General features: G+C 44.6%; 1 protein-coding gene across 8 annotated transcripts in view; it reads left to right on the forward strand.

Annotated features, from left to right (window-relative positions):
• Nucleotides 1–3,010: 3,010 nt before the first annotated feature.
• The window catches only part of CARMIL1 (capping protein regulator and myosin 1 linker 1), a 269,902-nt gene continuing 246,833 nt past the window's right edge, over nt 3,011–26,079 (forward strand). For 7 of the 8 annotated variants that reach the window (XR_013926627.1, XR_013926628.1, XR_013926629.1 and 4 more), the window contains exons 1-2: nt 3,013–6,652; nt 10,682–10,779. Coding sequence is in view for 5 of the 8 variants with exons in the window: in XM_080378537.1 (XP_080234663.1) it covers nt 6,613–6,652; nt 10,682–10,779 (138 nt within the window). In the remaining 3 variants the exon portion in view is untranslated. Of the gene's footprint in view, nt 6,653–10,681; nt 10,780–26,079 lie in introns of all 8 variants that reach the window. The other variant, XM_080378536.1, reaches the window with a different exon arrangement.

Raw genomic sequence — 26,079 nt, forward strand, 5'->3', positions numbered from 1 at the left:
GTTCTCCCGAGTTGCTAGCCCCTTCTTCCAAAGATCACAAGCTCTCTTTTTTTTTTTCCTGAATTCCAGCCAGAGTTCTCTGTTCAGCCAGGCTGGTCTTAGTCCCTTCAATCTCGTCTTTCAGCACATGGGTACAGCCTGCTCTTGTGCCTTTAAGGCTTCCTTCTTGAAGGATGCCCACCCTTCCTGGGCTCCTTTGCCCTGCAGGACTGTCTCCCAAGGGACTCTGCCAACCAGCCTCCTAAAGAGACCAAAGTCTGCCCTCCAGAAGTCCAAGGTAGCAGTTCTGCTGACCCCCCTCCTTACTACTCCAAGAATCGAAAACTATCATTTCATGATGACTATGCCCAAGACAGCCTCCCACCATCACATCACCCTCCAGTCCCTCTCTGCTCACAAACAGCAGGTCCAGCAGGGTGCCTTCCCTAGCTGGCTCACTGACCAGCTGTGTCAGGAAGTTATCTTCCACACGCTCCGGGAACCTATTAGGCTGTTCCCTCTCTGCTCTCTTGTATTTTCAGCAGACATCTGGTAAGCTGAAGTGCCACATCAGAACAAGGGCTGGCAGTCATGAGACTTCTCCCAGCTGCTTACAGAATATTTTGTTTGCCTCTTCAGCCCGATTGGGTAGTCTATAATAGACTCCCACCATGATATCTGCCTTGTTGGCCTTCCCCCTGATTCTTAGCCATAAGCACTCAACCCTATTGTCACCACTGTCAAGCTCTAGACAGTCAAAACACTCCCTCACATACAGGGCTACCCCACCACCTCTCCTTCCTTGCCTGTCCCTTCTGAAGAGTCTATAGCCATCCATTGCAGCACTCCAGTTATGCGAGTCACCCCGCCACGTTTCCATGATGGCAACTATGTCATAGTTTTCCTGCTGTGCAATGTCTTCTAGCTCCTCCAGTTTGTTGCCCATGCAGCGTGCACTGGTATAGATGTACATCAGTTGGGCTATTGACCCCACCACCTTTCTGGGGGGAGAAGCCCTGATTCCTACGTGACCATTCTCAGGTGCTCCTGTGCTCTCTAACACATCAAAACCCCTTGTGTCTTTGCTGCTGCATGGATCGCCATGCCCTGCCTCTGCTGAGACAGCAGACAGAAGGACCTTGCTAGCACACTGTCCCTCAAACACTGGCATGCTGCCCCCAGGTTTATCTCTAGCAAGCATGGTTTTATCCCCTTCTGTCTTCAAATATAGTATAGTAACCAGAATTATTCCAAATAGATTTCTCTTATTAAGATTTTCATGAGGCATCAGCTGCTCTTTGTAATTCTCTTCTTAACAGTACCATTCAAAGTATGCCTTATCAAAATATGCATATTTGCTGCTGCATTTATATTCACCCTATTTAAAATCGAGACAAATTAAGGATTTTGTGTACAGGGTACTGAAATAATCATAAGAGCATACAGCAACCCGGAGTAAAGGGTCTGCAAAGACTAAGTCACGAATAACAACAGAAGACTATGTACAACTGTGTCATTTCCTTTGCCAGACTAGTGATTGATGGAGGACATGCATTTTTCCCTATCAATTTTCTCTCAGCTGGTGAAATCCAAAGCAAGCATCCAATCATTCAGCAATACAAGACATTTATTATTGTGCAATTAGCTAGCTACTTGTTTTCTGCTTTTTTTCTAATTAATGTTTCATGTCAAAACATTCCTAAGTCCTGAAATATTTACAGGTATCTGAACAGATATGATCAATGTGAGGGGCCTAAATATCACATTTAATGGTATCACCACACACAGACAATGAACACAAAAATACTTATTGGGTAAAAATTATAACAAACAAACAAAAAACTGTAGAGAGCCCAAAATTATTTTTAGGCTAAGTGGAAATAAAGCTGGCATGGATGGGTAGACTTCATGAACCTCTGAGCTCAGGCATAAATGGAAGTGTGTCATGTGCTTCGCCTACTTTCATGAGATGTTCTGAGCTTTTGCTGCACACTGCAAGGCAGCTTTGCAAATCGGATTGAATCATCTGCTTCCTCCCACCATGAAGTTCCTCTGCAGCAGGATGACTTCAGGGTGTGACTTGAATGTCAGTCTGACACCTGCTATTGGCAACCGTAATCCTTCCACTGGCTTCAGCAAGTGTAGGATCATGCAACTGATCAGCTGATCACATCCTAACATTGATGACATCATACTATTGCTTCTCAGGAAAAAAGACTGAGATTCTTCAGTGCTAAAGCCACAGTCCAAGAGGCATAAGAATTGGCAGGGAAGACATGCGGTAGTTGAGACTATGAATACCCTACCTTATGACAGCGCACATGGCTTGGCACAGAAACATATTGACACCTGCCTTATCTGCAGGAGCTAGGCTGAAAAGGAGGACAAGGGCAACAGACAGGCTGAAAAACAGGAATACGTTACACCGTATGTCAATACAGGGTGTGAGGTGCCATGATAATATAGACCTGTGAGAGGTGGAGTCAGAAGTTTCTCAAAATTTGCTTCATGCAATTAATGGTTAATCTGATCATGAAGGCTGCAGTTTTGAGGACATTTCCACCCCCTCCCCCATCTCTTTCTGTGTCAAATGCCTCCTTGATCAATGTCTTCTGAAGCTCCTTGTTCCCCCCTGCTGTTACTGTCAGTTAAATATAAGCTGTGGATGCTGCAACATTCCCTGCAGAAACCTAACTCACACATGATCCAGCCCACTACTCTCAGCATTTCTGTCATGCCAGAAACTACAACAACTTGAGCAGCCTTTAGAGAAAAAATACCTCCAACAAAACCACACAGATCCAATTCTTGTGGCAGGCAAATCAGTTACACTTTGAATGACTTTTGAAATGATATCATAGATCTTCTGCTCTGGCAGAAGACAATGCAGTCTCTTTCCCTTCTCCACGTGCCTGCTGCACTTGTGATATGCAATGTTTCACTACTGCTGGAGCTTGATGATAGCTAGGGCAGCCAAGTACTTCTCATTTGCACCAGTGCAGGTGACGTGAGGTTATGAGGCCCCAGAAGCACCTCAGGGCACAAGTTGTGCCTGAGAGTTACAGGAATTCCATTGAGATAGGGTAGGAAACCCAGCTGAGTCTGCCCCAGTTGTCCTACCTGGGCACCCCTGTTTTCCTCAGTTTTGCTGGTGTGCCTCCATCGGTCGTCAAGGAGGGAGAAAAGTTTATTAAAATGTCAAAAAATGACAAAAATCTCCTTTCTGACTCACTTCACTGATTCAGATTACAACACAATATCACCATTTCTCACACTGCCACAACATGGAAAGCAGCAAACAGCCCCGGGTGGGTATGGATGACTTGCTGTAAGGGGCTGAACTTCTTCAAATGTCCTTGCTACTGGGGAAGATGTCTGTGACAACTGCATCCCTGCTGAACTGACTAGTGGAGGGTAAGGGGTCAACAGGGAAGGATGAAAATCACACAGCCTTACAAAGCCAGCAAACTCTCAATGGTGCGGCTTTGCCAGTAAACTGTGGAGAAGGGTTTCTGTTTGGGAGGCTCTGGGAGTTGATTGTTTGGGATCCCTTAGAAGGTGGTCCAGTCCTCTCTGCACTGGGAAGCAGACCCTCGGGATTCAAAATACCTTTCTTTTCACAGGCCAGACTGACTTTGTGATAGCACCGATATCTAGGCATTACTGTAGCTGGAGGAACAGGAAGCAGAAGCAGCAGCCTGCCTGGATGATCACATTCTGCCTCCTGTCCAGGGAATAAGGAATGGGAATTTTGCTAATTGAATCTTGCCTTGGGGGCACTAATCCATCTGAGTTTAGTCTGTACCTCCCCTACCAGGCCCAGGGTCCTAGGCACCAAACCAGGAATTATACACTAGCTTTGGTAGTACTACTTCATTAGCCTATAGTTCTGGTGATTTAAAAAAAACAAACCACAACAAAAAAGTCCTACCTGTTGCCATATTTTTTTTTTCCTTTACACGTCCGTCCTGGGCTTGGTGTGCTGGCCAGCTTGTGCGATAGGAAGCCGGGAGGGAGGAGGTTCTAGCAGTATCCCAGCAGAATGCTGCAGGCAGGCCGGCCTGGAAGGAACACATCATTGTTGCATGCTGCGAGGCCTGTGTTTGTCTGGCAGCAGCCAAGGAAGAAAGGTCTATGCTTCAAATGCTGGTTCAGACAGAAACAAGGCAGTGGTTTAGTGCAGCATGAGAAACTGTCATGCTTCATGTATAGGACATACATCCAAAAATGTACATTTTTTGCAGAGCAGGTGAATACTGATGGAAGAGAAGATATCTTTCTGGAAGTTAGGGCATTAGACCGAATATGGAAAGAATGGCATGAAATTACATGGCCTTTCTTATACAGACTTAATGGTCTGATTTTTCCATCCTGGGTATTTTAAAAGATGTGAATTTCTCAATTCCTTTTTTGTTTCCTGCCAAAAGACGTCCATGTTCCTCAGTGGAAGTAAGCTTGTATATACAGCAAGCAAGAAACATGGTTTTCAGCTGAGCTGTGAAGAAAGATTGGCAGAAAGGAAAGGAAGAGGTAGCCGGTATTCTGCATACATTAGAAAAGGGTGCAGATCCAGTGAGGGAAAGAGAGCAGAGGACTGTCAATGGAAGAGTAATACAGTGCATGTTATATATATATATATGTATATCTATATCTGTATTTACACATGCGTAGCCAGAAAAGATTTGACTGATATGTCTGTATATTAAAAACACATAGCTTCTTTATTATATTCTTTTACTAATATATTCACTTTTACTAATATATACACTTTTGTGCTTGTTTTCTTTAAAGGATGTTCTTATTCATTACATGTAAACAGCAAACCGGAAAGAGAGCAAATTGTAGCCTTTTCTGTAGTAATTGTATCTGTGTTGGTAAAACAATCTCTGACATTATTTAGAGATCTGGTTGGTGCCATGGGGAATCATAATAAAATGATTTGACAAGTCACAGCAATTTCAAACTGCTAGTCATGTTTCTTCTGAAGACCAGGTATGCAGCTGTCCCCCAAGACACAGAGTGCAGCAGTATGGTACCGCACCTGCAAAATAACTCTTCTTGGATTTCTTGCTCTCACTGAGTGCAGTTTGGATTTCTTAATTAGACATTAACGACTTTGATCTTTCCGATCCGTCACTCACTTGTAGAGTGCTTGAAATACGAGGTTTATGCAGTAATCCACCCCTTTAGGATGGAGGGCGACCAATCACAGTCCTGCTGCAGTGAAAATGATCCTTTCACTGAAACTAGGCAATGCTACCAGAAGCAAGCCGAAGGATTTCCAGAGCTGCCAAACCTCTTCCTTTGCTCTCACCCAATATGCATCTTTCTGTCCTTATTTTTGTGGGCGCAATTAGGCAGCTCGAGTGCCAAGTTTCTACAATGTGGTTGTTAACACACGACAAAAATTCTCAACGGGGAAGTGCAACAAGCAAAATGCTGTAGTTGGTGGATTTTTCTTTGGTCCTGGGGAAGGAGGCAGGTTCAGTTCCCCTCAGCCCAGCACAAGCTCGGAGCCTTGCCTCTCCCTGCACCAGGAGTTTGCTAAGCAATCTCTAGCGAGGGCGTCAGAACAGGTGCTGAAGCAGCTGCCATCCCTGTGGAGATAAGGTGGTGGGGTGAGGGAGAGGCAGATGAGTTCAGACCAAAGGTCGCCCTGTTCCAGGGCTTGAAGGGATCTAGCCGGGGCATTCCCTTTCCCAGGCGGTGAGGACTGACTCGGCGATGACAGCCGCCCCCTTCACACCGAACACCTTTTTCAATGACGTGCAGGCGGAGGAGAAGCCCCGCGGTGCAAGGCTGAAGGCGCACCTGCGGCGGGCAGGCTGTCCGCCGAGGAGGGCCGGTGCTGCCGCCAGGCACCGCGGCGGCGGCCGGGGCCTGCGGCGACGGGGGGGGCCGGGCCGGGCCGCGCCGCTCCCGGCCGCCGGCAGATGGCCCCCGCCGCCGCCCTCCCGGGCCCGCCGCAGCGCTGGGGGCTGATCGGGCGAAGGAGGGGCCGGCCTCGCCGCGCTGAATTTCCCAGCCCGCTGCCCTCCTCCTCCCTCTCGGCGGCGGGGCGGGCGCGATGGCTTCCTGAGGGTGATGCTCCCGGCCGCCGCCGCCTCTGCCGCCGCCGGGTGCTGGGTGGGCGCGGGCGGCTCCCGGCGGCTCTCGCGAGGTGAGGAGGCCGGGCCGGGGTGAGGGCGCCAGCCCTCCCGGGGCGGGGGCTGCCGCCGCCTCCTCCCGCCCGCGCCTGAGCCGCCGGTGCCGGGCGGGGGGAGCCGGGCGGCGCGGAGGGGCCGGCCGTGCGGGGGGAAGGAGGGAGCCGGCGCGGGGGCCGCCGTGAGCCTGGCGCGCTGCGCCTGACCGGCTGCCTGCGGGCCGTTCCTCCCCTGGAGATGCCCCTGCTGGCCGCGCCGGCAGCCGGGGGCGTCATGTAGCGCGGAGGGAGCGGGCTCCGCGGGGCGGGAGAAGCCCCTTCCCTCCGTCCGCGCTCACCACACACACTGCACACACGCACCACAGAGCGGCGCACAGCCGGCCCTCCTCCCCCGCCCCGCTGGTTGCATGCCCGCCTCGCCTGGCGGAGGGACGGCGCGCCGCTGAAGCAGCCCCGCCACCGGGCACCGCCGGGCGCCGGGCAGCGCCACCATGGCCGAGGAGAGCTCCGACGTCCCCAGGGAGTTGATTGGTAAGGAACGGGGCATGGCGGCGGGGGTGGGGGTCCCGGGGGAAGGTGTTGCGCGGAGCGGGGAGGTGTGTGGGGGGGAAGTTTGGAGGCCGCCGTGCGCGACCCCGGGCTGCAGCGGTGCCGGGTGCGGGAGGGGGGGCGGGCTGCGGGGGGACCCGGAGGGGCCGCGGTGGCGGGGAGGGGGCGTGTGTGTGGCGCCGGGGGCAGCTCCGCGGGGGCTGGCTGGGGGAGCGGAGAGGGCTCTGCGGGTGCCGGCGGGGAGTCGGGGGGCTCCGAGGAGCCGGCGGGAGGCGGCGAGGCCGCGCCGCCGGCGCTTGGACCCGCTGCTGCGTGCGGGGAGCGGGCGGGCGGGGGCTGCGGGCCTGCGGCGGGCAGCAGGGGGGGCGGGGGCGCGCAGCGGCTGCGCCCGCGGAACGGTCCCCGGGCATCGCGGGGCTCCCCCGCGGCGGGCGCTGACAGGCGGCCTCGGCCCGGCGCCCGGTGCGGCCGCTCTGCGGGGCGGCTGCGCGGGTAGGGCCGGGGCTCTGGGGGCCTGCGGGGACGCTGCTCCGGCCCGCCTGTGCCCCCCGTGCCGGGACACCCGCACCGTGCCCGGCCGGGGCAGGTCCTCCGAGGGGCGCCTCAGCCTGACGGCGCCGGCTGCGGCTCCCGGCGCTGGCTCTGGTCGTTGTTTTTTTGTTTTTCTCCTGGGCTTTGCATAGTTGAAGGCTCGTTTTCCTACGTATGTAGGAGGAAGCGAGGGTATTTGTAATTAAAGTTTTATGGCCCCATGCACACAACCCCCCAGGCTGCGTGGTATATGCTTAGGAAATCATAGGCGATGGTAGGGAGCCTGAAAATGCCGTCATTGCTGCTGGGCAGCTTTCGGTAAATGGATCATTTATGCGGTGCATTGGTAACTGGAGTCATTTGGGGGTAATAGGTCTGATGCTCAAGGCCTGGTCCCCAGCCACCTCACTCAGACCAAACTTCTTTTGGTTTTAGTTGCAGTTTTGCCCGTTGAAGAGAGATCTAAGATCTTGCCAACATTAGAATAATTCTAAGTGTTGCCTTAATGACAGATGGAAACAGAAAATTGTCAGGCAACCAGGTACATATTGCATTGAATGCAGTCCTTCAGACCTTACCTAGTTCATTCACACTGTTGCATTTCCTTCAATTTTGTCAGTCAGCGCTATCAGTGGCAACTGTTTTTTAGCATTTATAAAATATTGCCAAAAATCTGGATGGACAGTTGCAGCTGCCACAGAAGATTTTTTTTCTGTATACACAAAATAGCTCTAAGTTGCCATCCTTTTAGTGTCCACGTGGTTTGCTTTATAGCTTACTACTAAACAGTGATGAGCTGGGAAGTGTGCTAGGAGTAGCTGTGTTCAAAACCATTAACTTTCTCTTTTTAAAATGGCCAGGCATGTTTGAGGTGCTAATACATGGTGGTACTCACTGTGGATCTGCACTGTGCTGTAGTGTTGCAGGTGAGGTGTGGTGCATGTTATGAGGAAGAGCAAAGTGAGCATCTTCACACATCCCCTCCTCCTGTGGCTTTGGACAATTTTAAGAATTACCACCCAGCCCTGGTACCCTACAGCTACCCGGCTTGCTTTGTCAAGGACTTTTCTGGGGTGTGTGGATCTGTTAATGTAGGCTGGTTTGATTTCTAGCAGCATTTTGGTGTCTGCATCTTAAAATTTTAAACTTTTAAATAGACTTTTTGTAGTAACCCTGTGTTTTGAGAACAGGATGAAAGGTTGTGTGTTAACACTTGGCGATTGGAGTGTGGAGATTAAACTGGGGGTAGGAGTGTTTGAGCTGCAGTTCTTGCTTTGTTACTCACTTCCCGTGTGACCTTTGTCGGGTCTTGTAGGTCATAGTTTTCAAAAAACCCTGTCTTACTGTTGCCTTACCTGGATCTGCTTCTCTAGGGTGCAGGTGTTTAAGGTCTCCAGCATTAGAAATGGATGAGCACTTTGAAATATGTACCTGAATGTTATGGTTCCATTTCTCTAGTCTGAAAAGCTACTTGACAAGTCTCCTTGCCACCCACCCAATGTGTAAGGAAGTGACCTAAGTCATATGGGGAATGTCTATGAAATCTGTATCTAACTCTTTGAAGAAGTGTTTCTAGCCCTTCCTAGCAGATACAGAGCTTTGGAGGGAACTGACATCCTGATGCTTTGCAGGTTTGGGTTCCTGGCCCTTTCTCTCCCTGTGGCTTGTTGGACTAAGAGCACTGGAGCAGAGGGCTTGCAATTGCTCCCACTGTTGCTCTGTGGGACCTGTGGGACAGGGAAAGGAAGAGGGTCTTCCCACGCTGGTGCCTCAGGAGGAAGACCCTTGCTAGACACAGACACTTGGAGCCGTCTGTGGGAGAGGAGAGACCAAAAGGTAGAGGCTGCCAGTGGAGGTAAAGTAGCAGAGACAGCAGCAATACCTTTCCTTCTTGCAAGGAGGTAGGGCTTTATGAAAAAGACTGGGTGGTCATCTTGCTTCTGGGTTCTCAAGCAGGGAGAAAAAAGGCCAGAATTAGGCATTACCCACGGGAGATTCAGCCCTGGGAAAACAGTTCACATGGGGCTGGACTTTCCCCCGGGGTTTGCTTACCTGGCCGCTCCAGGAGCTTGTGGCCTGGCTCCTGACCAAGGGGTTGCCTGGGGAGTCGGCTGCGCTGGCTGCCTGCCACAGGGCTGCCGTGGCTTGGGGCAGGCTTCTCACAGGGCAAGCTGCTGCTACCGAGGAGCTTTTGTTTCCCGATAGGAAAATTAAAATTCCTGGGGAAGGCATGCCGATTCTGCAGAAAGAGCTCTTTCTGGTGGAGAGCCACTCCAACCAGGCATGCTTCTTACTTGCACACCCTCCTGCCCTGCAGGCAGAATGCTGTGGCCTGGACTAAACGTCCAGCCTTAATAAATAGTGTGTTGTTTGTGCTATCCTATCCTGACTACCAGATGAAAATTGTGCAGAAAAGTGCTATACGGAGCACTATAATTAAAAGCCTTAGTAATAGCCCATTATCTTCAATTTTAGCCTTTAAACTTGAGCGTGCACGAGGGCAAAGTGTGTGTCTGGGGAGGGTGGAGACTTGCCTACAGATGTCAGTTGTAGTGCTGGAAATAGGTTAATGTGTTTAAAAGATTTCTTTCTCATCCCTTTCCTGTGGGGACTGGGGAGTGAAACTTATGGAAGGTGCCAGATTGGCTCTTCTAAATGAACTCCCGTGTTTATCGCCCAATTACATCAGTGTCAGTAGTTGTATAAGCTTTCTGACATGGTTCCCTGTATATATGCTCCCTTCAGGCCAGGTTGCAAACGTTTAGGGGAAAGTCTGGTTCATTTGGTACTTGGCAGAGACTGCACGTACATGTGTATGCATATACATATTAAAACATTATGGCAATTATTGTAATTTCGGTGTTGGCACCATGAGGTGGCTACGTTGTTGTTGGGACTTGGACCAAGATCAGTGTTGCCTTCCATCGCATCTGCTGATGTAGTTGTCAGGTGTTAGTATCTAGAGGTCTGTCTGGTTTGCTCCACAACTTGAACACAGTGTGCAAAATGTATGCTTTTCCATTATCTGACCTGTTTAGCCTCTGTGCTATTAACAACAACAGGCTAAAATTTTTGCAATGCAAGAAGCTAGTTTGTTTTAGCAAGCTTTTCAGGTACAAATAATAGCAAATGAGGAATTTGTTGTGTTTTCCCAGAGTAGAGATAAGCAGTGCTGGGGCTTGTCTTGGGAATGCTTTTGATGTTAAAGTAATGCTGGAAAGAAATATTAAATTATGTTTAGAATCCTGGCATATAGAATCGATAATTCTATCATAGTAGACATAAATTAGTGTGTGGATGACATACTTTAAAAAGTTGTGCTTGTGTTAGGTTGTGTTAAGTACTGTGCATATGCATGAGGATTCCGTGAGTGCAATTGAACAACATAGCTCTGAGTCTTACTGAAAACATGACAGTGGTCTGTTTCCTTCTCATGGTGATGCTGAAGGGATTGAATTAAGATATTTTCTTTTATTTCAGAAAGTGTCAGGGATGTTATTGGGAGGAAAATCAAAATTTCAGTCAAGAAGAAAGTAAAGCTGGAAACCAAGGGAGATAAAGTGGATAACAAAATATTGGTAAGTATGATAGAATGACTCTTGATTACATGTGTGAAGGAAAAGCCAGTATCTTTTCAGAAGCCATTAATTCTCCTCTGCAAAGATTCTTTGAACTTTGTGTGACATAAGATATGCATATCACTTACTTTCCTACTTTCTTGCTAGCCTGCATAGCAGGTTGACGTGCAGGCATGCATATCTACACGCATGTTTGTCACTGAGTAATTCTTCAGAGTTTAGGGTATTGTGTTGTGGACTGATGCTAAAGTAAGCTATTATTAAAACCTCTTCTAAAATAATTTGCTGACTTTGCTGGTTAGGTTTCAAAATGATAAAATATGTTTTGAGAATCTTCTGAAGGTGTTATGCATGGAGCAGTAGAACTACTGTGCTTTTTGAACTCAAACGACCACTTCTTAGTATTCTCTGTTAAGTCATATATCTGCATTTTAAAAGAAATGCTTAATGTGAGAGATCCTCCATTGTCATTCCTAAAACTGTAGTGGAGTAAAGTGTCAAATTTATCTCACTTAAGTATGCTTTCCTGTTTTCTCAAGAATAGTTTTGCTGGCCTCTCTTGATAAGCGAGCTGTGGTAATGAACTGGTATACTTGCATATTATCTTGAATACTTGGATATGCAAAAAGAGACTGAACTTTATTTCTTTGTTCTTTTGGTACCTCTCTGTCAGAAGAATTAGAACAACAAACACAAATAAGTACAGTGCTGCTATAGTATTTTGCAAGATATTTGAGATTTGGTGACTTGTGTTAGTAAAAATGCTGTTGCATGTTTGAAAGCTTCATTGTCAAAACTGTTGTTACAGATTTTAGGTACGTTCCCCACGCATATATTCTATTTTGTCTTTACAAACCGCAACATATTAATCAATTCTGAATTACCGTCATAAAGTACATGTTGCTCATCGCTGGGCAGCAAGACTAGATAGTGGTCTACTTTTCAGTGAGACAGCTATTTAAGGAATTAGAAATATTTTCTGCATAATATCTATGTTATATATAGCTCCTGGGTTTAGAGTTTCTGGTTTTATACTGGAAATAGGTTGAGTATGTGACTGTTGATTGATCGTCTCTATTTATTTGAAAGCCGTGTTTATAGGGAAGGCTGACAGTTTCACTGAAGCGGTTAACACTTGATTGACTTTTTGACTTATACAGAATCATTATTGTTATCAATAGTGAAATGTATTGTGGAAATACTGAAATACTGTTCTGATCTGATGGGACCAAAAGAACATCAAGCTTTGAATTGTCAGTAAAGTTTCTGAGGGATGTACTACTCAGCAGTAAAATACCTTAATGTGATGACTAGGATGTTTTTTCTCTCTTTAATCTCCTAACTCTCAAGTGGGGGACTTCAACCTTTTATGACTGAAGAGGCACTGAAAGGGGGGGAATCTGTTTAAGAGGTTCACAAGTTAGTGAACACTTCTTGTGTGTGTGCATGTTGTGTTCAGTGCACAGGGTAAGTCTTTCAAGGGGATAAATTGCTGAAGGGGGTGTTGCCTGGTAGAATCATTTGTTCTTTGCAAAAATGCAGGGAATTTATATTGCAAAAAAGAATATTCTTATGGATAGAGAAACTGACTGTTGATTGCTGGGGTTGAATTTTGTGTTTTCTTCTTCCACAGAAGAAAACTGCCCCGTATGAAGCTGTACAAATCACTAAAGGCACTTTTTTGACAATGTTTTTCTAATTACATGTGTGATCTTTATGTGGGTTTTTTTTGTAGAAGTGCTGAGTGTTGTCTGCTGTGGCAGAGGCCAGTGGAGACTGTGGTTCCTTTTGAGGATGCAGAGTGCTCTGAAATGCAGAGTGCTCTGAAAAAAATGACACCAGCGACACCTTAAGTTGGGTACCTCAAATTAACGGACACTTTTTGGCCTTACTATGTCTACACAGTCTCACTTCTTCCCTGTGAAGTAAAGGAGATATACCATCCTTTCCTCAAGGAAGTCATGCTGAAAATAAATAGCCTTGCTTCAGAAACATGCAGGTGCTTAATACTAAATGCCACAGGAAAGCTGCCAACAAAATTAAGACTTTTTGTACTCCAAGCTGAAACTTAACAGTATTCAGTAAATAATGCATGTGGTCGCATTCTGACTAGGCTGAGTAAAACTGAATCCTGAATTGCTATACCTTGGGTAAGTGTGTCAGGCTGAATGCTGAATAAAGTGTTGGCAGCAAAAGCAATTGAGAAATTAAAGGCTGTATCCTTAAGTGTATGCACCAGAGGGCTCAAATATGATTGCATGGGTAACCTTCCCGCTCCTCGACTCTGGAGAGCTTAGTTTTGAAATCTTAATCTTCTGAGCACAGTCTCTTGAGTGCACATGTGGCAATTAATTGTTTTGAGATTTTTGGTTTAAACTTTACTTGTAGTTGGATGTTTACAAGCAAATTAGATAGCATGCATTGGGTCCAGCACTTAAGGAGGAGGAAATACCAGTTGCTTTCAGCCTAGCTAACCCCAGAGCTGTGGTGGAATATGCTCCAAAGTGTTAGAGGAGGTTGGTCACAGAGGTTGGCACTGACCCCTGGCACCCAAATCAGTGCTTTAATTAAACGATCTCTCATCCTTCCTGCCTAGGGAAGTGCAGCAGTCAGTACCACTTTGAGAAAGGGAGATGATTTAAAAATGACTGCCCTTGGCAGGTGACTATAAACAGACTTGACCTCTGGCCCTGTTGTTCACAGTGTATTCATGGTGCAGAGTACTAGAATATGGATATAACCATCTACTTAAGTCACTCTGTTATAGGATATTCCTCTGATAATTAAGATGGAAATTTGAATCTGAGACTAAAGAAAAAGCAATGTGTAAACCCTGGTATTGTTTGAAATAAGGTCCCAATGTTAAACTGGTGAAATTGGTGGATAAAGGCCATGCTTGCCTTAAGGTGCTTTAGGATCTCAGTTTTGGATGCCAGAGTTTGGACGTTATGACTAGGAGCTTTGATGTAAAAAAGATTTTTTTCAGTCTGCACAATGAGCTTGGTGCTTCAGTAATCACAATCTGCAGTTGTTCAATTAGCCATAATGATGCAAACCAGTAAATGTGGCAAGCTGCTCAACTGCCTTTGGTGTGCTGGTACCAGGTCTCAGGTGTTTGAATGGGCAGAACCAGTTTGAACGGGCAGAAGATCAGTCCTCAGGTGAACAGGGCCAAACCCCAGCCCTATCCAAGTCATCTTGATACTCTGGCAGAGCAAAGGTGCTGTTAGGGAGGGTGAGGAAACACACAGGTATAGAGAAAGCCTTGAAAGGTGAAAAGCCGCCAAGGAGGAGCTGCTGCTGGTGAGGGGAACAGGCATCATGGGGCTCCCTGATGGGTGCAGTGACGTCGTGGGCCAGCAAGGCGGGCAGCAGGGCTGGGGGTGGTGGCTGGGGGCAGTGCTGTGGTGCTGGGGCAGAGCTGGGGGCAGGCCAGGCAGCTGGGTTGGGGCGGCAGGCTCAGCCAGGAAAATGGCCAAGTGCAGGTACAGCTGTGGCTTTGGTCAGGCAGGGGCTGAGTGCCAGAGCTCCAGAGCAATATGGGGAGCCCTGGCCAAGGCTTCTCACAGCTCCTCGTGTCACAGACCTGCACCGCGCCGGGGGCAGGCAGCTGGCAGAGCCCTTGGGCAGGCCACCCTAGCTGGCTCCATGTGGCCCTCGGCCAGAGGCCGAGTACCACTGCAGGAGCAGACCCCACTGTGTTTGGCGTCAGTATAGTTCTTGCGATAGTAATCTTACTGGGTTAAAATAGATAGACATCGTTGTTTCATAGTCAGTCGAGGACTGCTTTGGTGTTGTGGGATTGTTTTGTTTAAACCTGGTTTCTTACAATGACAAGGCTTAAGGCATCATGCTGAGTGTCTGCTACCTTCTTCCTCGCGAAGCCAACTTACAACTTCTCAGTTGTAATGATAATAGAGTTGGTTTGGGGTGGGTGGGGGGTGGTGGGGGATGCAAAGCAGGCAGAAAAAAAAAAAAAAAGAGAAACTTTATACCTACTACTTCCCCTGATCACAAGAGAGATTTCATTGTTTTAACCCAGAGGCCTCAGTGACTGGGCTTCTTAGTTTTGCTGTTTGTGGTGCTGCTTTTCCCCCCTTAAAATAGCCAAGGTGTCCGTACAGGATTTTGCTGAATATTTCCTGTTGCAGTTTCTTCCTATCAGATTTATTATAATTAGTAGCTATCATTGAGAAATTGAAATTGTAAAATAAAGGCAATATGTTAAATAGAGCTGACCAGCTCCTTATGATAAACTGATGTTTTCAGGAGGGGTTCATGACAGGCCACAATTCAGGATTCCTCTTTTTGTTTCTTTACTATTAATAAAAGTGAAACCTCCCAGTCTAGTTGCCTTTGAGATTAGTTTTCCTTTAGAAAATAATATTATTTTAGACATTAAAGATTAGGAACTATTGCACATGACCATGGTCTCTATGTGGCTGGTCTGGATTTTTTTTTTCCCCCTTCTTTTTTTCTTGGTTGTTGTTTTTTTAAGGCCATAGAATAGTGTGGTGTAGTGACCAACAGCACTTTATTAGGAAATCCCAGTACAGATTCACTGGGAGTAATTTGTATGTCCTTGTCTCTTTTTGGGATGGGTATTTCCATGGGCTTTTAAAACAAAATTTTTAGTTGACTCCTGTCAATTAGGTTTATATTTGTTCTGTGTACATGGTCTGAGATTTCATGTTCTGCTTCTAAAGACTGAAAAGGATGAAATTCTATTTAAAAAAAATCTATTTAATTTTAAGGGAGCAGTTATGGCTAACTTGTGCACTGGCTGTGTGGCATCTGAATACTGCTTGAATAACCTGGCTGACTCTACTGAAGCAGTTGAGAAAAGCTTGTATGAGCTGCTGTGCTTGATAACAGTGGTAGTCTCTGGATGGAGGCAGTAATATTTTGCACTGCCAAAACTATTTTGGGATTAGAAGTTCTGGTGCTTGTTTTCCATTGCTCATCTTTTGTCTTGATCCATCCATGATATTCTGTTCAATAGAGATGGATTTATCTATCTAGGTGCAAATGTCTTGCCTTAAAAAATACACACTTACATTAAATCACTAAGAGCGTGAAGCTCACAGGGTTGTCCAAGGTTAGTTTTACATAAAATGTGTGCAATCTTGCACTTATATCATGACAGCTGGTGTGTGATAATGATGTTAAATATGGACGTTCTTTTAAAATAATGGTGTTTCCTCTTCCCTGCCCGAACACTGACTGTTATGACATATATCTTAAGTGTGTGTTTATGAAGATGAAAGGAAGTAGGTGTTGGTACATCCCTCATGTCAGGAAATCTAAATGAAGTGAGGTAATCAAAAAATACTTCTATGTGAAAATGTATCTTAATACATTTACAAGGCGCCTCTTAGCAAACAATTGAACTGTGGCCAGTAAGATTGCTACAGAAAACTGAAATAATAAGAGTACTGCTGGAAAAAAGAATTTATTAATTCAGTCATGCAGTTGTATATAGTTCCAACACAGGAACTGTTTAAAAAAAACCCTAATTTCTGTGCAAGTTTTACTGAAATCTACATTTATTTTATACACTGATCTATAGGGATACTTTTACCTGGTGGGAAGATTTACAGACTTAGCATTCTGATGCTGTGATAGTGCATGTGAATGTTGAAATCCTCTGTGTTGAGATGCTTCCATTTCTAGGAGGGGAAACTAGCCATCAAAGGAATAAACCAGGCTGAGAGAAGTGTTTCCCTTTTCTTTGCGTTGGTGGGGTTGGAAATTACTTTTCTTTCCTGTTTCCACTTCCAATTCCTACTTCCAGTTTTTCTTTTCTTCTTCCCCTTTGTTCTTTCCCACACTCAAAGCATCCTTGACTTGTGTTTAGATCGAACCATGTCTTGTGTTTAGATCGGTGTTGACATGCTTTTTAGCATAATAGTACAATGAGTAAACTGTGAGGCTCCTTTCTCTCAGGTTTGTCTGCATTAAGGGTAAAACCTACTTGCTTAATTAAATTGGCCTTTGACCAAACAGAAACAGTCTTCTTTCTCTGGCTACCCAGGCAAAATGTAGATATTCTACAGTCCTGGCACTTTTATGTCCTTTTGAGTGCATTACTTGCCAGAGTTGTATGTGTTCTTTGACACTTGCTTGAAGCATAGAAGATTTCTTGCACATCGACAGTATGGTGTATTCTTTGCACACTTTGGGAGGATAGTATAACCATTACAGCACATGAGCAGCTTGCTTGCTCCCCCTTTCTTTAGTTTTGGGCAACTGGGGCACACAGGGAACAGTAAGAAAAGGTAACTCCTCTTTCGATGCCCTGAAAGAACCTGCCTTTGTTCTCGCTCAGGTACTTTGCATGTGCACCCCCACCGGTGGGTGCATATATCCTTATCGGTGTTCTGGAAGGAGGAAATGTAAACATTAACTTACTCTTGTTGGCTTCTGTTTTTCTGTTGTGGTGGGTTGACCTTGGTTGGATGCCAGGTGCCCACCAAGCCACTCTATTGCCTGCTCAGCAGAATGGAGAGGAGGGCAAAAATAAGATGAAAAAAACCTTTGAGGGTCAAGATAAAAGCAATTTAATGAAGCAGTAGCAGAAGTTGCATGTGTGGAAGCAAAGGAAAACAAAAGATGTTCTTTACTTCCAATCAGCAGATGAAGTTCAGCCACTTCCTGGGAAGCAGGGCTCCAGTACACATACAACATCTGTCTTCCAGAGCAATTGCTAAATAACGAGTGCCCCCACTTCCTCCTCCTTTCTCTTAGCTTTTGTATCTGAGCAGAAGTCATATAGTATGTAATATCATGTTGGTCAGTTTGGGTCAGCTGTCCTGGCTGTGTCCCCTCCCAGGATCATGCCCACCCCCAGCCTGCTGGGGAGAGATGGAGGGAAGGTTGGAGATACAGCCTTGAATCTGTGCAAGCACTGCCCAGCAGTAGCCTAAACACTGGAGTGTTATCACCACCTTTCCAGCCACCAGTACAAGCACAGTACTGGGAGGGCTGCTGCAGGGCTCAGCCAGACCCAATAAATCTGTTCATATCTCTAACAACTGCTGGGGAAAAAAGGAATGGTGGGAGACAGGATTCCACCATGGTCCTGAATTGTTCATGGGATCTTTCATTCTGTCAGTTTTTCATAAACCAATTAGAAAACATTTTTTTTAATAACTGTCACACTTTCTACTTCTTTTGCTGAATATATAATGTACCAAAATGGTTTGCTAATGTACTTTTGTTTCTAGAGGGCTTGACACCCTGCCATGATTATTTGTGAAATAGAGCCTTCCTAAGCAAGGATTTGCATTGAAATGTGTGCGTAAAAGTGGCAGAAGACTGACTATTACATATAATTCCCCAAAAGATGGAAATAAAAAATAGAAAATGAGCATTAGGGTCAAATTCTTGTCTCAGTCGCTCTTCTCCACTGATGGCTTTTTTTTTCCCCCCCAAGAAAGACAAAGCTTGGAAGGGAACAGAATAAGTGTTACTTGGTAGACCAATATAAATGCAAAAGCCTTGTCCGTATTTTGTGGGTTTTTTTTCCTTTTTCTTTTTTCTCTTATGGCTTGTTTTGTCTGTCTGAAGATACTTAGTCTAAGAAAAGATTTCTCGTGCAGAGAATGTAGTTCACTTTGCTGTAAGTCATGTGGAGGAGGATGCAGTAAGCTTGAGAAAGGCCACAAAGGCTGCTAATTGAAAAGTCAGTGTAGCATACTGTGAAAAATGCTTGTTGTTGCTTAGAGCCCCTCTCTTCAACTGTTTGTTGTGGTGGGAAAATTGGTGAATGTTACTGATGTGTCTGATTACTGAAATACTTAATTTGGATCACCTGCAATTCTGCTTCATTTTTTTTTTTCTTATGGTGGTGGTAATTTAATTCTGTGTAATGTAATTACAGGCCCAGAATGTAAAATTATTCTTCAAATATAACTACTGCTAACTGCTTTGTACTGCTATCAGAGTCTCCAAGCTGATTTCTGCCCTTGTGCCTATCTAATCTCCACCTGTTTCCAGAACGCTCACTCTGGCAAGTCGGGGATGATAACTTTTTGTTAACAATAGCTTCCCTAATTTGATTATTTAAGATGACAAACTATTGTGATGAAAACTTAATTATAAGAGCCAGAGTCTGCTAACCCAACACTCCTGAAACGGATTTAACCAAATTAATTGGCCTGCTGGGTGAGGGAAGAGCTACCCTGGCTTGGGGAGTCAGGGTTGCAGAATAAGATCCAAATAGCTGTGGGATGTGATTTTGAACATCAGCAAATGGAAAGAAGTTTCTGCTGGTTGGTACAAAGTTTGAAGAAGTTGCGTGGCTGGTGGTGAGTGTGGGAGAGAGGTTGTTGCCTGACCCCATGGGAACCAGGGCAGCAAGCTTCTGGGACAGTGATAGGTAGGTGGGGTTTTAGTAAAGGGGAAGGCTTTCCACCATCAGCTGAACAGTAGTTGCTTATTGTCATATTGCTGTCAGGGGGCTTTGCGCACGAATCCTCATAGCCCTCGCTCCTCTGAACAAATGCAAATTAAAAGGGTTCATGTGTCCTGTGGGGCTGATGCAAAGGTGCCTGCAGGATAGAAACTGTGAGCAAGCTGGGAGCAGCTCTTTGGACAGGTTATGTTTCTGGATGCTTTTTGCAAAGTGACCTTTATTTAAAAAAAAATAAAGAATTGTGGGCTGGGCTCATGGGTGCTGGATGATGTGCAGTTTATTCCCTTGGCTGACAAATGGTGTTAATATCCTTGCATACAGTGGAAGGCCAGTGTGACAGCAGGATGGGCTTCAGAAAATGTGTATGTGGGGATGGAAAACAAAAGGGGAGAGGCTGGGTCTGTTTTCCCCCTAGGATTTCTGTCCTGTGATGCTTTTTCAAGTGGTGTTTGTTTCTGTCATTTTTGGATAGGTCAGTAACTAGATTTAAATTTTTTTCCTCTTTCCATAGTTAGAGGCAATCGGCAGCATGCTGCCGGTGTGGCAGGCAGCGGTATGGTTGGGATGTCTGCAACACTCTCATAGCTAGGGGCTTGGGAGGCTGAGGTTGCTCAGAGCAAGCCATTTCCATTTTCTGCTCCGAGTGCTTGAAAGGTGCTTGCCGGAGGCATGTCTTTATGGAATAAGCACTTCAGGTACATGTCTCTTTCACTGAACACATCCTCAGTTCTCTGACTGAACAGCAATCCTCCCCCTGTACCAAAAACTTTGTCAAACCACTGCTTTTGTAGATCTTGGTGAAATTTTGAGGATTTGAGCAGTTGTAGATACCTACTTATTCTTGGCGCCTGGGAAGAAAACAAGGTGATACAGCTGCTGCAGAGCAGTTTCTACTCAGATCTGATTAGGGGAAGTGAATGGCTGTTGACCCTGATCTGAATTGGAAGACGGGGCGCTGCTGTGTTTGTTCAGGGTCGACCTTTGAATGAAAAGGCTTCTCCCTCTCTGCCTTAAAGGCCATTAGCAAGACTGAAACTATTCACACAAAACTATTGATAAAGGGGAAGCCTTTCAGAAGCTCATCTCTTAACAAACACTTGAGCCTGGTGCTTAAGAATGATACCTCTTACAGCTGTGCATGTGAGCTTCTACTCCAATGTAAAGCTTGAGGAGCAGTGAAGGTAGGTCAATACAGATGTTTGGATTTTTAGTGCAGCTGACTTTAGTTGACATCTCTCCTGCTGTTTACAATATTTGAAGATAATATATGAAGTAAATATTTGAAGAAATACTAGCTTTATTAGGTACTGATGCATTGATGAGTAATAATTTCTACTCTCCTGGTAAGTTTATTCGTATCCCAAATCTAAAATAGGTGTTTTTGTTATATTTAAATACGCTTTTCACTTTACACTTTTTAAAAATAATATAACCAGTTTTCTTGACTGTGTCACTGTTCACATCTGCACCTTGCAAGTGTCAGAAAAGCATAGTGTTTGGGCTTTCTGTTATCTCAAGAAGATGCTGGTGTCTGTTTTTTTGTGCAAGTGTATCGATGTATGCTGTGTACGATTATTGCATACAATGTGTGTATCTTTATGCTCCCTTTTGTACCTTTCGGTTTCCCTCTTTGCTGTCCTTGCATCTTCTCTGCTTCAGCAAGTCCCTGGAAACTTTCCTGTGTGTACATTACCGTCAGGACTTGGGTTTGCTTTTTAGTCTATCCCTTCTCACATTAGCATCCCTGTTTTCCCAGCAGGATATTCCCCTGCTTCTGTTTCCTTTCTTTACAGAGATAATACAAGTTATCTCCAAAGACCCCAGTATCCCCAGAAATACAGGGACAGTGGACAGACCATAATGCTGCTATGCTAAAAAATATTGATGGCTGCCATAAACTTAGTCTGTATACAGTTTTACCTGATCCTACTAGCCAAGTTCTCTGCTTCCCTCTTCTCCAGTTTCATAGAAATCTATGCTAGATCTATGTTGTTTGCATCATGGAAGCAGTTTGGTTCATGCTGGGCATTATGGAGCTGTTAGTACAATCTGGCTTTAGGTTCTTTCCACCTTTCCCAAAGCAGCTTTCTTTGGTTAAAAATAAAAACAAAAGCGACAACAAAATGCGAAACAACTGCTTGCATCTTCAGAGTGCTGTGCAAATTATGCTTGTCCTGAGGGGAAGCAAGATAGTACAGGATGGATGCAACTCGCTTGCATTACTGTCTCTGTCTCTCTAGGTAGATGAGCTGTTGGGCTGAAAAAAAAGAAAAAGTGAAAACAGAACAGGTTAACAACTGTAGTATAACATGGCAATTTAAATGCAATTACATTATGTGGATAGTGCCAGAGCAGTCTAAAAGAGTGTAAAATAGCTTTTAAAAGGGTTTTGTCTGTGAATACAATGCTGCATTACCCAATTTTTCATATTTTCTTTACTTTGGGAAGACATCTAAGAGATTTGACTCTGCTAATGAATTTAACTGTATTTTACTAATCTGTACTATTTCCCTGACAAATTATGTCGAAGTCGCTTTCCTACCATTTACTTGCTTAACTACACCATGTAGGCAAACTGCAGGAGAATTTGAATGCTGAGTCTCTTAGGCTTCTATGTAGGTGTGTCAGCTGAAGTTTGAAAAAGCTTTTTCCAGAAAAGAACATGTGTTCAATCTTTAGCCAAATGCCAAGAAAAGTCATGAGGAGTGGCCTAATGAAGCAGGGATGTTTGTTGTGTTTCAGTTATAAACTTGCTGGGTTTTTTGCCTGCACTGAATAATACTAAAAATGGCAAGATTTGCAGGTCTCAACTCGTAAGAGTGCATATTCAAATTAGAAAGATTTTAGGTGGTTGTAGGCTTAATGCTGACACTGAAAACACGTTGCTTTTTTTGCCCTGTTATTGTTAAACTATGATCTTTGTCAGCTGGCAGATATTTCTTAAACTTGGTGAATGCTTATTATAAGCCTTGGAAATGTAGTTTTCTCTTTTGTATTTTTTGCTAAATGTTTTCAAAATATTTAAAACCTAAAGATGGGTTATTTTCATGTGATGTTTCCAGTGTAATGCTATCCTTTTAAAGTATTTCCTGTAACGCTATTAGATGGATCTGCAGTTGTTTGTGCGTGAAATTGTGTGAAATTAAAATCCTGCAGGTTTTTGTATGGTATTAATTTGTAACAATGTAGCCTTAATGCAATTTTAGTAGGTCTTTGTTCAGCTTGAGTGGTTGAGTCCGCCCAAAATACATTATTCTTCTATTTATCTCCCATTTTTTTGTGTTCTATTTTTCTATTTTTATCTTCCCTTATATATTTTAGAATATTCCTTATCTTGTTTTTTCTTTTTGGAGTGTCGGTTTACTCTCATCATAAATAAAATGTTACAGACAATTGTTTGAAATAAAGACTGGCCTTAAGGATGTATGCATAATTGAAGGAAATGTTGGTAAGTCAGCTTCTCAGCCTCCCCTTTCACCTCTTTTAACTGCTCCAGTTTTCCACTGCTCTCTGGGATGTGATTGGTATTGTGCTAATGGTGCTTTCTCCCTTCAGCCAGGAGCAGCATTAAGCTTGTGCGGAAGGCTTTAGTGAACTGTGCCTGACACGGAGCACTAGGGACCTCCTTTCCTCTGCCTTCGCAAGTGCTGCCTGCTCGGGAGCCAGAGCTGCCTGGTGCTGATGCTCTCTGCCTCTGAGTAAGTGCAGTGTAGTGTCACAGGGTAGCTTAGATCCTAATGAGAGGAGGAATGCTATCGTGCTTGTACCTTGATGTGTTGCAAAGAAAGCTTTGCTGTGGAGTAGGCTGTGTATTGCACGTTTGCAGTGTGGCCCTTCCTTGTGTAACCTTGTTCCTGTGTCCAAGCCCCAGGTAGCAGGAGGAGGCTGGGCGGCACTGGAGGAGGAGGTGATGTCTCTGCTTGCACAATTGTACAATTCTGTAATGCTAGACCCCTCTCTTGCCAGATGCACGAACCTGCATGGTGCTATTTGGCTTTAGAATGTGCTGGGAGGAAGGGATTCACTAGCTGTACTGTTTCTTTCAGTGCATGGAAGAATGAAAGCAAGGGAGCTGTATCAGAGGGACTGCTTGCTGTCAGCTCTCACCAGCCATTTCACTGTACGCGGCCTGTGAGGGGCCAGCCTCAGAAATGGTTTCCCAAGCCATCTTCACCTGCCAAGTTCTTAGTTTTAATGGTAATATTTCTAAAAAAACTCAGCTTGTGCAAAGTGAGATATACAGCCTGACAGAACTGGCAAAAAGAAGAGGAATAACTTTCTCCACCTCTCTGTGTCACTGTTTCTGAAGTGGTAATAGCAGCTTTTCCTGGAACATGAAGAGGAAGAGCTGGCAGAGACATGAGACTCTCAGTCAGAAGCCTAGCAGGAATTAAGCAAGCCATCTTAGTTGTTTTTGTGTTCTCTTGAAGTGTATTTTCCATGGACCAGGCAAAGGGACTGGTTATAAGTACTGCACCAATTTCACTGGGCTTTAGTTCTTGGTATAGTACTTTTGGATTCTTTGGTCAAGGGTGTTATTTTCATACATTTATTTATTTACATCATTGCAGTTACCCTTGAAAGAAAAGTCATAGTATCACAAATTGCATAGGTTTTGTTTCTGTAGGATTACCCCGGGGGTAAATGTAGCAAATTGTCAAGAGGGTTGCAGAAGTGTGTTTAAAATATGTGAAAGACTTGCTGTAGTGCATGGACGTTGCTCCTCTGTCCCCCAAAACTGTTTCGAGCTGTCATTAGTCTTCAGGTTCAGTGCTCTGAATCAAGATTTAATATAATAAAATATGCTGGAAAATCCTTAAACATGTAGGGTCCAGATGCATCTTTGGGGAGCCATCCGAGTTGTTTGGTACAGTGTGGCTTTTACCACCTAGTATCTTGAAGGACACTGAGTAAGTCCGGTAATTGGATTTATTTACATTCGTGGATATCAGATGCACCCTGCCTTGAGGAGCAGAGAGGTTTTCATAATTGACCTTTGGATAATCTGATGGCATTGTCTAAGAGAAGAAACAAAAAAATAAACTGTGCTCAGGTGGAATTTGTCTTGCTATGTCTTTTAAACTTAGATGGTGGAAATCCATTAAACACTACTCTGTTGCATTGTTAGGCTCTCTGAATTACCCATCTGTTCAGTTACATTGAAATGTATCTATGTAAAATGTGACCAAAACCTGATTTTTGGTATCTTAGCTGTAATCTTTCATGGTCTAAGTATAGAGCATTCCCAGGTGGCTTTTGGACACTGCCCTTGCAGGGTGAAGAGTGGATTGGATTACTCTGTTCAGTTTCATGCGCAGCCTGAGGATTAGTGGATCTGCTGGTGCGTGGTGGAGACAGGCCGGTTGGACTAGGCATTAGGTTAATGCTTAGGGCATTGTGGATGCATTGACATGAGGAAATTTAGTATCTGGGCTACGGTAGCCTCTGGCAGTGGTGTTAAGCTGCTACTGTAAGAAAAATGCTCCTCTTTTTTTTTTTTTATTCCCCTGTAATGGAAAATCTGTTTTGAGCTGGTTTTAGCATTACACAAAGGTAAAAATTTGGAGGGGTTTGCAGTTATTTCTATACCACTGTGTGGTAAGGTGGCTTTCAAGCATCTGTAACAGGGGTATTGATGTTTTTCCATTCCTGTAGGCAGAGTTCATGCATAAAATGGATGCTGAGGTTTTACATGTGTTTTATGATCACCCCTCCCATGAACGTATACTAATGCATATAATATTGCACAAACTGCTGCTTTAGATAGGCCTGTGACTTAGGAAATATGTAACAAATTGGCTCTAACATATTACATAATTATATACATTTCAAAGATTATTGTTATACTCTTATTTTAAGGTCAGTAGAGTAACTGAAATAAGGTAATAAAACCAAATCTTCTGAACCCAGCATGCTGCCTCTTGCATCATGATGATGTTCCGTTGCTAAATGTGTTTTTCCCCAGACAGCAAGTGTATCTTCAGATTCTGCAATGCCCATTTGTTTCAGCCTGAGCACACTCCTCTGTTGACACTTGCTGTGAAATACCATAGCCTGGTTCACCTTCTGTGCTGCTGAGTTCTTGTAGCTTTATCTGCTTCATTTATTCATTATTAAACGTGTGCTTTCTGCTTGACAAGTGCTATAAAATCCCTTTCACTGTGGCTGAACCCAAGAACCTCCACTGAGAGTCTAGAAGGGTTATTAATTTTTTTTTAATGCAAATACTATGCATTTGTACTTCCACTGAAGTGCTCTTCAAACCAGACTGCTTTACAGGCTGGTAAATTCTCTCCGTCCTGTAAAAGTGAAGTGCTCTATTTTTCCAGATTTCTACTGAAAACAGCAACAAGAATATCTCATGTGTTTGAAAATGTCTCTAGAGGTCTGGTAATGTATTAGATCTACATAAAAATGAATGTTCATGCTATGTAGTATGTGTGTTGTTATATGTACTTACGTATTCATGTAGCTGGTATGCAGTCCCTGTTCAGAACAGACACACAGCATAAAACTGAAAAGTACGCTTTTCTGACATGAGCCACAAGGGTTCAAGCTTTCTAAAGTTTTAACTTTAAAGTAACTCAGTTTGGACATCCAATATTAAAGTGGTTTTAAGTTTTATGACCATTTAAGAACAACAAACAAATCAAAGCTTTGGGTTTCTGTCCTGAGTAACTTGTGTAAGCACTGGCTTGTCTTTCAGTTCTTGTTAAGCATGTTCTGACTCGTTTTTATTACACTGTATTGTATTTATCCTTTCTTAGATGAGCGTTCCAGTATCTGGGAGCTATAAACATACCTGATACTAATCCAGGACACCAGCTTTTCCTCTAAAGGGAGAATAACAGAGTTAACCACTAGATCTTGGTTTGATAAGAGGG

Source organism: Falco punctatus, assembly GCF_963210335.1.
Source record: "Falco punctatus genome assembly, chromosome: 3".
Classification (NCBI taxonomy): domain Eukaryota; kingdom Metazoa; phylum Chordata; class Aves; order Falconiformes; family Falconidae; genus Falco; species Falco punctatus.